Here is a 16,423-nt window from a genome sequence, read left to right on the forward strand (position 1 = left end):
TCACTGCACCCCACCCCTCCCCACATCTGGATGCTTATAATTAATTCATTTTTGAAATGACAATTTGCTAGGATGTGTTTAAGAGTGAATTTTCCTCATTATTCTCTTTATTTAGCAACAGCTTTATTGAGATGTAATTCCCATGGCACAAATTCTTTCAGTAGTTTCTGCTGACCACCCTGAGCCCTTCGATGAGAAGAGTCACGACTCCCTTCAGCTGAGATGGTGGTGAATGTGTGAAGTTTAATATGTAAGCCCAGGGCATCGTCTCGAACCAGAGGCCCCCCCGGTACACCTGAGGCCGCCTGCTCCACGGCTCCACCGTGGAACCTGCTTTACATTCTTTACACTCTCCTGGCTGTCTCGTCAGTTCCTCTTCTGTCTCCATGGTTTCGTCATGTCCAGGGCTCAGCCCTCCTCTCTCTCATCCACATACACTCTCTGGGCCATGCATCACTTCCTAGCTCCAACTGGCACCTACATTCCCGAATACTGTTTACGTAGACACATTCTCCTAGCAGCAACATCTCTCATTAGACACAGCGATTCACAACTATAAGGCTATCTTGAAATCTCAGGAGGGGTAGATTGAAGAAACACTTCTCTGCCCGGGACCTCTGGTCTGTGACACGTCAAAGTCACCTCTGGTGGCCGGCACCATCGTCCACTCAGCTGTCCACTCCAGAAGCCTGCAAGTCCTCCTCACCAGACTTGAGCACAAAGACAGTGACTCCCTAGTTTACCACCGTATCCCACCGAGTGTCTGACATATAGCAGCACAACAAATACTTGATGAAGAAATGGTTTCAGTCAATCCAGTACATATCCTTCCAACTCGCTCTCTTCTTTTCATCCATACTGTCAGTACTTTGGTTAAAATCACTATTATTGTCACCAGACTTACTACCAGTCTCCCAGCCTCCAGTCCTGCTTCCCCCAACCCATTCTCCATGCTACAGTCAGAGCTAACTTTTTCAGTAGTCACAGATCAGTTCTTATCATTCCTCAACTTAAGGCCCTTTAAAATCAAATCCAAATTTCTCAACATAACACACAAATCTGTAACTCTCTTGATACCCCAAGGCTGAATTAAACATTCATCTCCTGTGCTTTCCAAGGTTTCCTGTACTTCTCCTACCATTGTGTCTATTCTTTGTTGTAACTGTATACTTTCTGTCTCCTCAACTACACTGTCCTTTTCCCTGCATTCTAGTGCCCTGTAGTTCCTGGCACACGGTAGACATTCAATGAATATCTGGTGAATGAATGTTTTCAAATATCACCAGTGACCATGTAAGTAGATAACTTCGGGATTCCATCCTTGGGCAGGAATTCCAAACTCAGTTGGGATCCATAAATAGGTACTGAGAGTACATGAACGCCATGAAATTGTACCCAACATTGGATGTGTTTATACATTTTTTGAGGATAGTTTTCAGACTGCCTGAAGAGTCCATAATCCTAAAAGTTACTGTTGGGATTTATTTGGTTAGAAAGGAATATTCTAAAGTGTATTACAAAACAACAAAAACAAAAGGCAGACACACATAACACACAGACACGCACACAGGGATTGACTTAATGAAAACACGTATGGTAAACCTTTTATTGAAAAGGGACAAGAATCAGAGGAGTTAGGGGGCCCCAGGAAGACTAAAGAAAAACAGATGATGCCAGAAAAAGGATTTAGAAAGACAGAACAGAGAGCGAAAAGGAGCTGGGTCTACTCTGCCATTGTATACGGGGCCCTTGTGCAGCCAGTAGGTGAAAGGCTGGCCTCGTCACGAAGGACCTGTGTCTGAAGATCTCTGTATAATTTTGAGAACTGCAAACTTCAGCTTGTCATTATGCTGCGCAAGTGCAGGATAGTTCTGTGCTACCAAGCTGGTTGTCTTTCTAGTTCTGTCCAGTGAATCCCGGTCTAGACTCTGACCTTCAACAGGAGAAAAAGAAAGAGGAAGGCCATGGCCTGGGCTGCTGGGAAAGGGGGGGCAGGGAGAGGGGCAAACACTCATTGCTTCTCAGGGGACCATCTTTCTCCGGCTCCTTCTACTCCTCTGTCTTTATTTAGAGCACAGTTTATGGACTTCCCCATGTGCAGGAATCTTGACAATATCATGTACTTTGGTAAAATGAGAAGATGCATGAAAGTTCTGAAAATTACAGGTAGTTTTGAGAGTTGTGGGTACTTTTTATAAATGTTGACGATTGTTTATCCTCTCACCCTTAAATAAACATTTAATGAAGGAAGCGAATAGGATTTTTCCCTTTTTGGTAATTCCTTATGTCAGCATATAACATACTATACTGCCTAGTTTGCTTTAGGAAATGCTAACTTTTGTATCATAGGCAGCTGTTATAGTTCACTAAGCTAGGGTAAGCACTTCAGCAGTGGTACAAGGCTTGGTTTTGAGTGTTTCGATGCTACCTCGCCTAACTTCCACCACTGCAGAGGCCACAGTGTAGCTAGTGATCTTACATCCAAGAGTCTCTGGTGTGAAACCAGAGACTTGCTCACACGGGGATGAAACTGGGACCCTGTCCTCCTTAGCATCATCCTTCACCCCAAGAAAATGAAAGCCAAACGATGGTGAATTTGGTCAAAAGGCCTAAAGAATTCACTGATTGGTTAACCAGCACCTAAATAATCAAGAATGGTCCATAACCACCTGTCTAGCAATTCAGCCCCACGTCACTACACAGAGAGCCTGCAGTGACACAGGGAGAGGCCTCACCAACTTATTAGACACACTAATAATCCAACAGTGTCCTATTTTGCTGCAGAGTTCCAACTGTATAAACAAACCTAACTGTGATTGTTTAAATAATCATTTTTAGGAACCAAGTTAAAAAAAAAAGAAGTATTTTCAAGATTTTATATTTACCTATCCTATCTGAAATTTTGGTGAGGTCCTAATCTATGAATAAAAGAGAGAGTATTTCAAATCATAGTGACAACTGAGGATTACCCTGTGTAAATTCCTGGTAAATTTATGGTGAAATTTAATAGTCAGTTATTCTGGCTGAAGGTTGTAGTGAAAGAGGAAGAATAGAAGAGAAAGGGGAAAAACTGATTAAAAATCCCACTGCACAGTCGACTTATTTGATGCAACAGTTAATTTTTTAAAAAATTCCAGGATTCACTGAGGGTTTTGCCGTTATCTACTCTGATGTCCTTTTTGGCAAGGAGACATGTTAATGATTTCTTGAAATCTGGTGCAAGGCCCGTCGTGTTCACAGACCAGTTGAACACGTCGTTGAGAATGTGTGCTTTACTGTTTCTGCAGCAGTGTGTGGGATCTGAAACCCTTTCAAGTACAACTGTTTGAGGAAAGAGAGGAAGATGAGAATGGAAGAAAAAATTCTATAACCTCGTTCATTTCCTGCTCTACTCGCATCCTTATCCTTAATCTTGTCGACCTCACTGTGTCCTCCATCTTCTTTAGGTTTCCCTGCTGCAAGAGAGACCAGGTTAGGAAGTGACTGAGTATGGTGCCAGGATCAAGGCTGACAATGAGATGAGAGGCAGAAGCAAAGCCACAAGAGGCCAAGAAGCAGAACGGGAAATGAGTTTTTGGAGGGCGTCTATAGTATATTTTCCATTCATCTATACAGGTGTGAAATTTGCAAAGCCAAACAAATAATACTCACCAGAGGAAAAGGATCTATTGCACCGAGTTAATATATGGTGTTCTCTAACTGAAATGTGCACATTATGAAGATGTTCTCAACACACTACTTCTGAGAAGACTTCTTCTCGTGAAGTGTGGAATGGACAGGAGGCATGGAGCAGGAGGACACATGGGCATCACCGGGAAAGTCCAGCAGTCCACTCCAAAGATGCCCACAAGGTAGCATCTACCTTGATGAGCCTTGCAGACTGACACCCTCCTCACTGACTGCACCCAGGAATGCAGACTCATGCTAACAAAACTCACAAGACACTGATGTATAAAACAAAAGAAAGTGACTTTATTATTAACAGTGAATAACAGAGGACTCGGGTACACGATGTCTGTATTGGCCTGAGTGAATTATCGTGGTGGGAAGGCCAATTGACAGAGGGAAGCTGGGTGCACATGGAGGCGGGCGAGTGGAGTCAATTGCAGGATTCCAGCGCAAATGGCATAAGGCTCTGCAGCTCTCTACACAGGGCTACCCGCCTGCCAGGCCTCAACCAGCAGGGGCTGTTGGTCAGAGAGTGCTTTGCAAGGTATCGTGACAGTTACGTTAACAGCTTTTGCTTTTCTCTGCTTTGGAGGCAGAGAAAATGCTCTTCTGATGGAGATTTGATGTGTGTGTGTGTGTGTGTGTGTGTGTGTGTGTAAGAGGTCAATACCCTCAATTGGTTATAGTCAAGTCTTACTGCCAAGGAGTCTTCATGTCTCTTAAGGTCACACTGCCTCTCTTGGATTGAATTTGTGAGGTAGGGTGTTCATTTCTCAGTTTAATTTTTAGAGAGCATTTTCGCTTTCCTGTTTTCTGGGATCCAGAGGGGGCACTGCAAGGCAGACTCCACATTTGCCTACAGGTTCCACAAAGTGTCGTCAAATTCAAATCAACCTGTATTCACTGTGCCAACTTTATGCCCACTGCTGTGCCAGGCACAAAATAATTCTCAAGATATATAACAAGAACCTCTAAGGAAATGTTGTATCTACTGGATGCCTACAGCCCTAGGTTCTTCTTAAGGTACATTTATTCATTCATTTTCCTCTAGTATTTACACACCCTCTACTGTGTACCAGGATTTACTAAGTACAAGACATACAAACATACACATGACACCATCCTGCTCCCTTTAGGAGCTTATAAACCAGCAAAGGAACGACATGTGTTTTTTTAAAGGTACTGATCCAAGTGTAATGGAGTATGCTAGAGGAGGGCTTTAGGGCTAAGACAGAAGCCACATCTTTTTAAAATCAGATTTTTAAAAACATACTAAATAAAAATGATGATTATTTAAAAAAAACTAACAACAGTTAATTTTGAAGCACAAAATGTAAGTTCCTTCCTTGCTACTCCCCAACCCTTTTCTGCCTCTCAAGGTTGCCCTCAGTAGTTTGTGAATACTCTCCTGACCTTTTTCTCTGTGTATGAAACACACACACACATTTATACATAAACATAAATTTATATATTTATTATATCAACATGTAAAATTTATGTTAGACATCCCGTTTAGATAATACACACATACACATGCACATGCACGCAGGTGTGGGATGATACTATATATATAGTCCCATAACTTGTCCTTTTAGTTGTAAATTATAACTTGTATAGAAAAGCGCATAAAATAAATATGCTCAGTTTAGAAAATAAATGACCCTGGATAGCTACTACCACTAAGTCAATAAGAAGAAAGTTCTGAGTACCCAAGAAACAGAAACCCACCCCCTCCAAAACCATTATTCTGAAATTTATGGTAACCATTTCCTAGTTTTCTGCGGAGTTTTACTGCTATGAGACAAAGTTCAAATTTGCCTATTATCAGCAAACGCCCTCAAGGCAAAAGCAGCTTCCACTCTCTAAGCCTTGCTGAACTCTCACTTTTCCTCAAGTTTGGCCTTTAATTTCTTCTTTTCAGCCCTTTGTTGCTCTGAGGATATCTTCTTATACATATTCAACAGTCCCAATTATTTTCAGCAAGAGGATTGTTCAAATAACCTACCTAGCCCTAGCTGGTTTTGCTCACTGGATAGAGCGTCAGCCTATGGATTCCAGTCAAGGGCACATGCCCGGGTTGCGGGCTCCATTCCCAGTAGGGGGCGTGCAGGAGGCAGCCAATCAATGACTCTCTTTCATCATTGATGTTTCTATCTCTCTCTCCCTCTGCCTTCCTCTCTGAAATCAATAAAAGTATACTTTAAAACAAAAAGCAAATAACCTACCTAGCCATATTTCCAGTAACAGAAATGTGTGTCACTTCTCAATTTCTTCCTTGTGCTACAGTTATGTGGATAAAATTAGATTCTTATCCACTAGATACTAACTCCTTAGGGGTTATGAAAGGCAAACATCTTTCATTTCCTACAGCACAAATGTGAAATATGTGAAATATGCAGTAAATGCAGAAAGAGTAAAGAATACAGGAACGGAAAAGAGAATGAATATGTAAGTGATTAGTAGCCCTGCCCTAGAAGAGTTTCCGTTTTCATTTTGTGAAGGAAGATTAGATGTATATGCATGAAATAATTTGACATGAAACAATTTGAGGCAATAAAGAGAGATATTTGAATGAAATCCCTTATATTCACTGACATGAAAAAATTCCAAGATATATTGTCAAGTGAAAAAACAAACTGAAGGATAGTATCTGTGCATAAAATATATATTTACATTTATCTCCCTGTCTGTAAACAGGTATGTCCGCATATATGCATCCATGAACGTTCCAGTTTATGCACAGAAACAGAACTCTAAAGACACACAATGGTGAGTACTTCTACGGACTAGGATTGGCTAGCCAGAAGTTATCTTTTCACTTTCAAATATCTTATGTAATATTTTAACATGAAGCATATATTGCTTTTTAAAAAATAATATATTTTTATTGATTTCAGAGAGGAAAGGAGAGAAAGGGATAGAAACATCAATGATGAGGGGGAATCACTGATCAGCTTCCTCCAACATGCCCCACACTGGGGATCAAGCCCACGACCCAGGCATGTGCGCCTCCTGGTTCATAGATGGATGCTCAACCACTAAGGCATGCTGGCCAGGCAAAGCATATATTACTTTTATAGGTAGGAGAAACTTTAAATTATAATCAAGGGCAAACATATGTGACAAAGGAAATCAAGAAGAAAAAACAGGAAGACAGAAATTCCTGGGGAAGGCCTCTTTGAAAAGGTAGGACTTGGAGTGGGTACTGCGGGACTAGAGTTTAAATGAGAGAACAGGGTGGGCAAAGGAGGGTGAGGTGGGGCCATGCTGTGTTTTGAGTAGACTTTAGGGAGGAAATGAGGATGGTACCTGAAGAGGACCATAAGGAAGTTCACCTGGCTAAAGCTAAAACCAGCTGACATTGATATATGGTTAAAGGGGCAAAACAGAGCCATAGCATAAAATGTGGAATGTCATAAAAATTAAGAGCTTATGATTGCTTTGATGGGAAATAGAAGTCATTACGACCTGAAAAAGGTCGTAATAGGAGATAATATTAATCTCATGGGTAGAGTGTTCAAACATGAAAAATCCCTGGTAATTTGTAAAGTGCTACATCAATAATTCTAGGTTTTATTAAATAAGTTATTATATTACAATTATATTTTAGGGAGATTATATTGGTTTCTATACTAATAAAAGCCTAGGTGGCCCTCACACCCTCACGTCATCACAAGATGGCCGCCACAAAATGACCAGTAGGGAGGGCAGGTGTGGGCGATCAGGCCGGCTAGGGAGGGCAGTTGGGCCAAACAGGCCTGGAGGGGAGAGCTATTGGGGGGGACCAGGCCGGCAGGGGAGGGCAGTTGGGGGTGATTGGGCCGGCAGGGGAGGGCAGTTGGGGCAATCAGGCCAGCAGGGGAGGGCAATTGGGGGTGGTCAGGCCAGCAGGGGAGGGCAGTTGGGGGTGTTCGGGCCAGCAGGGGAGCAGTTAGGTGTCAGGCAGGCAGGGGAGCAGTTAGGGGGCAATCAGGCTGGTAGGCATAAGCGGTTAGGGGCAATCAGGCAGGCAGGCAGGCAGGCGAGTGGTTAGGAGTCACCAGTTCCGGATTGTGAGAGGGATATCCAAGGGGTCCCAGATTGGAGAGGGTGCAGGCTGGGCTGAAGGACACCCCTTCTCTCCCCCCGCCCCCTAACAGTGCACGAATTTCATGCACCGGGCCTCTAGTTCTTGTATAAAATGCATTACGGGGAAGAAAGACTCAGAGCAAGGACATTTCCTTAGCAATATAACATACTTGAAAGAACTTGGCCAGTTTTCACAACCTGAAAAAAATTCGGGTAACTTCCAATCTCCCAGGATTGCTGCAGGGATTAATTGTAAGGTCAAAATGCATTAGTCCATTTCTTCTCAACTGCAATTATAGTCCAGAGGCATGCTGATAAAGATCAGAACTGCACCCTGATCATGGGAATGGAAAGGCTGAACCCAAGAGATTTTTCTAAATAAAGAACCCGTAAAGATCTATTCATTAGATGTAGGGAATGAAAGAGGGAAAAATGGAGATTTCTGGGTGTCCAGCAGGGGAGACCTAGGGAAGGGTCTGAACACCTAGAAACTGACCTACCTCTGTTATCCACGTTTTGGGAGTCATGTCACTGACCTCATGAGTTTCACCTCCTCCATCTCTGTTACTCCTGACCCACAACCCTCCCCATTTGGGTATAGGGCGATCTCCTTGTATTAGTGCAAATATGGCTTGAAATATTTTAAGCTCAAAGTACATTTATATTCACTTTATTTTGGAAAATTACTTTCAGGAATGTATAAAAACCTTGAAACAATAGGAACATGCAAAGTTACTGACTATTCAATGGTTGCAGTGAGCAAAACTGAGCAATACCTTGTAAAAAATCAAAACGAACTCCACATTTGACTTTATGGAAGAAAAATTCTACATAAATAAAGTGTCTAACAGATTGAATATCTGTAGGGTTTTTAATTATTTGTATTGGTATTATATTAAAGTCTGAACCACACAATTATGAAAACCAAGATAGAACAATAAAAATGAATCCCATAAGTGATTCTAATTTACTGTTTTATAAATTCTTTTCTTCTAAGTGGAATCTGACTTCTGAGTGACATGTTACAACCCTGGATACAGTCCTAAAGCAGAGCTTACAGCATTCCAAAGTCTCAGCTGGATACTCTGTTGTCTAGCTAGAGGTCAAAAGCTTGAGGACTAATACATGATAGGAAATAAAAATTAAAAAGTTTACACGTGATCTGTCAGACTTCTTACTTTTCTGTCAGGCCACATCCCTGCAGAGGATGACAGAGAGAGGCAATTGTGTAACTGAGCCTCCAGAACTAGTTACCGCTCTGGAATGTGCCCACTGTTTTGCAATGCACTTGGTCACCATCATATGAAAATCTTGGGAAATACAACATCTTGGTTACCTGCTAGTTCCTGTGAGAGAATAACTCATAACTCATTCACATCACACTACAATGGTACTTTAGTCTAAACTACCAACTGACATTTCTTTGTACTTATGATTATATTTTAAAAGAATGTCAAGAATATTTATACATACTTACAAAGGTGAAAACAAAGGGGGGAGGGGGAGAGAATGAAAAGAAGAAGAAAGAGGTGGAGAAAGGAAATACACCTTCAGAGTAATATGGGAAGGGGGAGGTAGAAGACACAGATGAAACATAATTGGCTGTGACTTGCTGTTTGTTGAAGGTGGGGATAAGTGCACAGAAGTTCATCTTCTACTGTGCCTACTTTGTATGTTGAAATGTTCCATAATAAGAAGTTAAAAAAAGGCACATAGCAAATAGTTCAGGATTGTCTCCTAACTCAACACCTAAAGAGGGACCTCTCAGTACTATAAATAGTTGTAACTAGTACTGCAATCAATATATCATCTTTAGAACACTGAGTTACAATTTCAAGAGTTCCTGAGGTGTATGTGCCCAACAACAGTAACAATAATCATACCAGACAATAACCCTTGTTAAGCACATAGCGCTTACACAAAGTATTTTCACATCCATTATCTCAACTGATATTCACAATAACACTGTGAGATACTGTGGGTAACATTCTAATTTATGAAAAAGAAATATGAAGCCCAGAGTAGGTGACTTTCATTTCTTTCATTCATTCATTCATTCCACAAACATTTACTGAATATCTAGTATGTCAGTCAGTTCTGACTGAGGTATAAGGAATTAAAAGACAAAATGTAATTCCTTCTTTCAAGAGGTGTGTTGCTTAGCCCAGGCGATGTGGCTCAGTGGTTGAGCATCACTCTATGAGCCAGGACATCATGGTTCAATTCCTGTTCGGGGCACATGCCCAGGTTGAGGGCTTGATCCCCAGTGTGGGGCATGCAGGAGGCAGCTGATCAATGATTCTCTCTCATTGATGTTTCTATCGCTCCCTTTCCCTTCCTTTATAAAATCAGGGGAACAGATTTATAAACTGATAATTACATGATGATGTAATTCATGCTACAATGAAGTATTTCTCAAAAAAAATTTTAACCCTGACCTGCAGTAAGAAATATATTCCTACCCAATATATACAAAAATGTGTTTAAGTGAAACAAAAGTTTTATGAAATAATCCTCTTCCAATGCATGATGCGCACTGTGGCATTTTCTAATCTACACTATTCAATAATCTTTTCCTTTTTAGGAAAATTCCGATCACAAGCTGTTACAATGATTTCATTACTCACTAGTGGGCTGCTACCTCCATTGTGCTGTGATGAGTATGGTCTGAGTTCTGATCACACAGAGTTCACAGAAGGAAGCAAAAACTGTTCCAGGGAATGAGAAAGGCATTAAAGAGGTTGGACTCCAAGTACTTTTCAATATTAAAGTGGCAGAACTGGACCAAAGGTCTTACGATGCTCTAATCACTTTGCTCTTGCAATAGCTGTGCTGTTGTTGCACGCTCGCCAAACACAAAACAGCAACAGACTGTGAACTCACTGATAAGCTATGAAAACAAGTTGTTTTCTTGAAGGGATGTCAGCGATCATTCATTCACATGCACTAAATCTGCACTTCCTGTCTATTGGATCATCCTGCTACTACCTGTAAAACAACTGTAAACATCCTGAGACTATAAGTCTATGACTCACAGCCCTAAATATTTGTCCTCTAGAGCAAAGACTTAAAAAGCAAGAGAACAGGATAATGTGTTAGAGGTAAACTTAGATATTACAGTTTTTATCAATCACCAATCCACATTGGGATTTTGTTCAGTGCCTTAATCCTCTACCTCATTTGCTGTCCATCCATTGTACCTGCTATGTACAGACTCAGTGAAGGGAAGAGCTGGTGGGGAGGGGAGAGAGGGTAGAGATCAACCAAAGGACTTGTAAGCATGCATATAAGCAAACAATGGACACAGACACTGCGGGGTAAGGGCATGTGCTGGGGGAGGCGGAGGAGTGGTCGGGGAGAGGCCAATGGGGGAAAAAGGAGACATATGTAATACTTTAATCAATAAAGAATTAAAAAAATTAAAAAGCCTATGACTCCATGAGTACTAATATCTCATGCTGCTGCCCCCTGCTGTCTGAGAAAGACGGAAAGATTAGGGGACCCTTGGACTACATTTTGCTTTGCCATTTCCTCCAATAGGAAGGTTTCCATTCTCAGGTACTTGTTTTGAGAATCCATTTTTGCCCAATTGCCCCAAAGACTCATTTTGTGAACTTGACCTAGTTTGGTAAGTTCTGTCTTTTATCCATTAAGCAATAAAAAAATAATTGGTGCTTTCCCAAATCAGCCTGTGATTAGCTCACAATAGAATAACAATGCACTAGGGATTGAATAAATATTCATCAAGGATACTGATATTGACACTGAATAGAAAATAGACAAAAGGAAGAAAGTTCATTGGACTTCATGAGATTTGGAGGAACTACAGGCTGTTTCTCATCCCTACTTTCCCAAAGGGAAACATGCTCTGAATATCAATAAAAGATTTTTGTGGCTGAAGGTTGAAAAAAATAGTAATCTTAATTAAAATCAAACCAAACTAAAACAACCCCCAAACACCAACTAGTATTTGTGCCTTTCATCATATAATTGTAGGGTCTCAGTATATGGAAAGTTTCCTGGGCTAGACTTTCTAGGTATGAATTCAGTAACACAGGATTGGCCAGAAGGAAATGAGAATTACACTTTTGAGAAAGTTACTAAAAAGCCTAAGCCATTTGTAAAGACGGTCTGCTCTTTGGATGAATCTCTTGGTTTGAAAGATGCGTTTAGGCTTGATACCTTTGAATATTCTAAACAAGTCTGAGTAGGTCAATGAACTACAATCCACAAGGTCTTCAAAAAGTTCTCCATGTTTTAGAATACACAAAAGGCCTATTGTAAGAATACTCACTCTTTAATTTAGACCAAGGATAACATTTCCAAAAATCTGCAAATATTTAGTTGAGAAGCAAATGATAAAACAGTGAAACAATCAACTGAAGATATGTTGCTAAAAATAATATAAAGCAGACTCCTTTTTAATCCACAATTATTCTTATACAGAAAGTAGAACTGTGGAGAAAACCACTGGACTCTATTTTGAGGCTAAAGCTGAATTCCAGTAGAACATGAGTTTGGTATCATTTTCCTCCTATGATCCTGAATACTCGCTTGCAAATTTGTATGAAGCATCTTCAAATGACTGCACTCCTTTAAGCATCACAAAACCAGTCATGTCCAAAGCCAAACTCTAATTCGCTTCTACCCTTTCGTCTTGCCAACCTCCCCAGACACCTATTCTTCTTAACCCTACCAGACTGCTGTACTGATTTTTAGGTAATTTCCACACAAAGGTGGAATATTGGCACTAGATGAAAGGTAGGTGAAAGGTAGACCTATTTTCTACAATGTCTCCAAGTTCCATCTTATTCTAACCACTTGTTTGCATGTAACTAACATTTTTCTATATCATGTTGGTTTTTTCTCTTTAATGTTCAGGAGCCCAGGTATAGGGGACAGTTAGGTTCAGGGCCTCAGGTCTGGTAGGATTAATTCTAGTGATCTTTAAAATGGGTATGCCAAAGAAAATGCACAAGAAAGGGGGTTAAAATATTAAAACCTTTGTACTGGACACATGCTCAAAGCATTTAAATATTTTAAAAATATATATATTTTAATTTATTTCAGAGAGGAAGCGAGACATAGAAACATCGATGAGAGAGAATCATTGACTGGCTGCCTCCTGCACGCCCCCTACTGGGGATCGAGCCCACAACCTGGGCATGTGTCCTGACTGGGAATTGAACCATGACCTCCTGGTTCATAGGTCAATGCTCAACCACTGAGCACACTGGCGCCTGGCAAAAGTATTAAGGGTGAGTGATTACTTAAGAAGTTAAGACTACTAACCTAACCTAGGCTTCCTCACTGTCTTCAGGCCATCAGTCTACTAAGTGCTTAGTAAAGTCTCTCAGTCCCTTCCACTTTTCCTCTGCACATCCACCACCAGTGCAGCAGCTCCGATTCTCCGTGTCCTGCTTGGAATTCGGCGGCAGCTTCTAGCCTGTCTCCCTTCTTACAACTCATCCTTTGCTGCCACTAGAAATATCTTCACTAGTCAGATATCACTTGCCAAAAAGCAGCACTACCCACAAAATTATCCAAACACCTTAGTTTTCAGCACTTTCTATACTCTTAGCTAAAAATCTAGGGAAGTAGTGGGGCAAGGGTAGGGGGGGCGGTAAGGCATGGACTTCAGGCCTAGGCTTAAGTTTTACAAGCTTAATGACTTTGGGGAAAATTCCTTAGGCTTTCTGGGCTTTTATTTCCACCTTTGAGTGGTGACAGTAATAGCTCATGAAACTGTTATGTAAATCCAATGAGATTATATAACAGAAGGAAATTAGTGCAGAGCCAGGCACACACGAATTGATCGTCCATTTTGGCCCCCTTCCTGCTCTGCAACAAATGCCCTCTGCCTCGCTCCCCCTTCACCTGCCCCACCATGATCCTGGCACGTTACCCACCAACCCTCTGGAACACCTGCTTTCCTCAAATGTGACCGGCACTCTTAAGCCCCTGTGGTTCTGATTATACTATATCCTCAGCCTCACATGCCCTTTACTGCCTTTTCCAAGTGAAATTCTACCCAAGCCTCAAGGCCCAGCTCGAGTGTCAACTCTTCCAGGAACTCGTCCCTTTCTCCACTGATCAGCTTTAACCGCGGCCTTCGTGAGCTCCCTGCACTCTGCTTGCAGCTTCACGTGGTAGTGCTTTATTTCTCTGTGCTAGAATATTACTATCCATATACTGAATGTAAGGTTAGGTGTACATATGTTACCTGCATGAATTATAAGCTTCTCGAAGGCAGAAAGCGTGTCCTCTGTATTTTCTCAGCAGTTAACACTGGATGGGATTTAGTAAATGTCTGCTGAATGAATACATAGGTGCATGAAAACATTTTCAGAGGGAGTAAATTTTTACCAGAACAAAACACCAACCACTTGTTTCAACTTTTAAAGTAATTTTTAGAAAACTAGTTCTACCTGAAAAATAGATCATTATTTAGCCTTTGTAATAGATAAATTAAAAATAACAAAGAAATGAACTAAAAATGGTGCACTTTTGAGACTTCAGGCTGAGTGCATAAAACAAATTATTTTTAATTAGTTAAACTGATTTTAAAAATGTATAATATCAAGTCTTATGCCCTGACAGAGCACCAGTGAGTGACTGTTAATAGAGAGTAGTGACTAAAAGAGGAAATTCATGTACATACATAAAGTGGAATATTAGGCATCAATTTAAAATCATGTTTTCAAATACTGAATGAGTCACAGTATACTAAGGGAAACACTCAGGGCATAAAGAGATCCCAATTTTACAAGTTTACACTTAATACAGAAAAAGACTACGAAAATACAGAGGACATCAATATGTGGTTATCTCTGAAAAAGAATTGCAGGTGATTTTAAGTTTTTGTCCTTTAGATTACCTGAAATTTCTATAATATACACATTTGTATCATTAAAAAACTTAAAAATTTGACTATAAAGAAATGCTAATTAAAGTTTAATCATATTCGGAAATACTAGAAAAGTTTTATTAGCCCAATAAGAGACTTCCTGGTTTTTAATATTAATCACAATATATTCGTGTAGACATCATTAAAAACCGAGAGTTAATGCTGCAGTTTAATATCGAGAAATGTTTTCCTTAATTATAAAGAGAGAGCAGTCAGTAAACATCTGACTCGTACTTGGGTAGCAGACAGCACCAGCTCTGGAGGTTCGAGGACGCGGCTGGCATTCCAGCTGGACCCCCTGTCCGCTGTCGGCCTCGTTCTCGGAGCCACAGCCACTCTATCCGCAAGTCAGGAAGACCCCTCCTCTTTCTCACTGGGAACCTGCAGAACCGATGTAGCTACCATTTATGAAATGGCTATGGCCGTGTCCGGGACACGGAGGCAGGTCTTCTGTCTCCTATCTCCCAGGTCTGGAGATTGTCCACGGATCGGAAGATGGACAAGGATGTGTACAGGGGCCATTCTGACCCGAAGGGAACCTGGAAGGTCTGCTGAAGCTTGTGGGGTAGTCAAGGCTGATTCTAAAACAGACGCTGAGTGACCGCAGGTACTTGGGACTGTGCCAGCCACGGCCGTGGATGTGGCACTCACTGGTGGACCCCTCTGCAGAGTGGGATGGGGCCGCTGAAGGAAAACGAGAGGAGGGAGTTTGGGACGACATCAGAAGATGAGAGAGAGGGAGGAGAGAACCAACCCTGAAGGGCAGGGCCATGGAAGGGGCAGAGAAAAGAGGAAGCCTCAGGAGGAAGCAGAAATGACCAGATTGCCAAACAGGGAGGAGTAAGCGGGACAGGGAAAGCCGTCTCTTCCTCCCCAAATTTTCTCTCCCTTCGTGCTCATTCCCCTGGTTCTCCTCTTTCCTGCCCCTCCCAGCTCCTCCACTTCCAAAACCCCATTTCTATTCGGAAGAGTCCTCCCATTTGCTCTCTGACAAGTGGCATTCCTTCCTGGGGAGTTAGGAGGTGGAAACCTAGGAAAGAACTCATCTACAGTGGCCTGCAAGGCTCAAACCAGCTTGCCACCCCCGGGCCTCAGGGATGAGATCTAGAACTGATCCTGGCTGCAGACACGAGGGGCACGGAGCAGAGGGAGCAGCTGTTCACCTCTCTGCTTTCTGCTCCCGGCCACCCCATGTCCTCATTTGCACTATCTTCAATTACAAAGGATGCACTGTCTTCAATTACAAACGACCCACGCAAATGTCCCATGATGAGGACTTACCATCTGATAATTGTATGGCCACCGTCCCTCTCTGGCGAATTTATAAAATGCTATTTTAAAACGTCAGGACTGGACATGTTTAAAAGAAAGTCCACACAAAGACCGAGCCATGAGAATACAGTCAAAAGTCATATCCTCAGGGTGGGAATGCATTTATTTCCACGGTGCACCCCAATATGTCAGTTTCATGTGCCAAAAAAGCTCCAGACTAAACTGCTTGCTTCTGGTTTCCTTGAAGAAAATTCTATGCATTCTTTTTTACAAATAAATACAATGGCTGTATTGAATCAAAAGTGTAAATAGTTGTTCAGTGTTCTTCCATCTGTGGGTGCTAAGTGGGGGCAACTTCAGAGACTCAATGATACACTTTGATTCCACTGTCACGAGTCCATTAATTCATCTCTTAGACATCATTACTTGAAAAATAAGAAAACGCTAATAGTTACCAGAAAATGCATTCATTCCCTAGTTTATGTGTGTTATTCTCTATCTCACCAA

General features: G+C 41.5%; 1 protein-coding gene across 3 annotated transcripts in view; it reads right to left on the reverse strand.

The window, feature by feature from the left end:
- NSMCE2 (NSE2/MMS21 homolog, SMC5-SMC6 complex SUMO ligase) overlaps positions 1-16,423 on the reverse strand; it is a 218,262-nt gene that overhangs the window by 96,420 nt on the left and 105,419 nt on the right. Inside the window, exon 4 of one of the 3 annotated variants that reach the window (XM_023751936.1) lies at positions 3,372-3,455. The exons of the other annotated variants lie outside the window; for them this stretch is intronic. Within the exon in view, the coding sequence (XP_023607704.1) occupies positions 3,372-3,455 (84 nt within the window). The remainder of the gene's footprint in view (positions 1-3,371; positions 3,456-16,423) is intronic. 3 annotated transcript variants of the gene reach the window in all.

The sequence above is a fragment of the Myotis lucifugus genome, unplaced genomic scaffold (genome assembly GCF_000147115.1).
Source record: "Myotis lucifugus unplaced genomic scaffold, Myoluc2.0 scaffold_27, whole genome shotgun sequence".
In the NCBI taxonomy this organism is placed as follows: Eukaryota; Metazoa; Chordata; class Mammalia; order Chiroptera; family Vespertilionidae; genus Myotis; species Myotis lucifugus.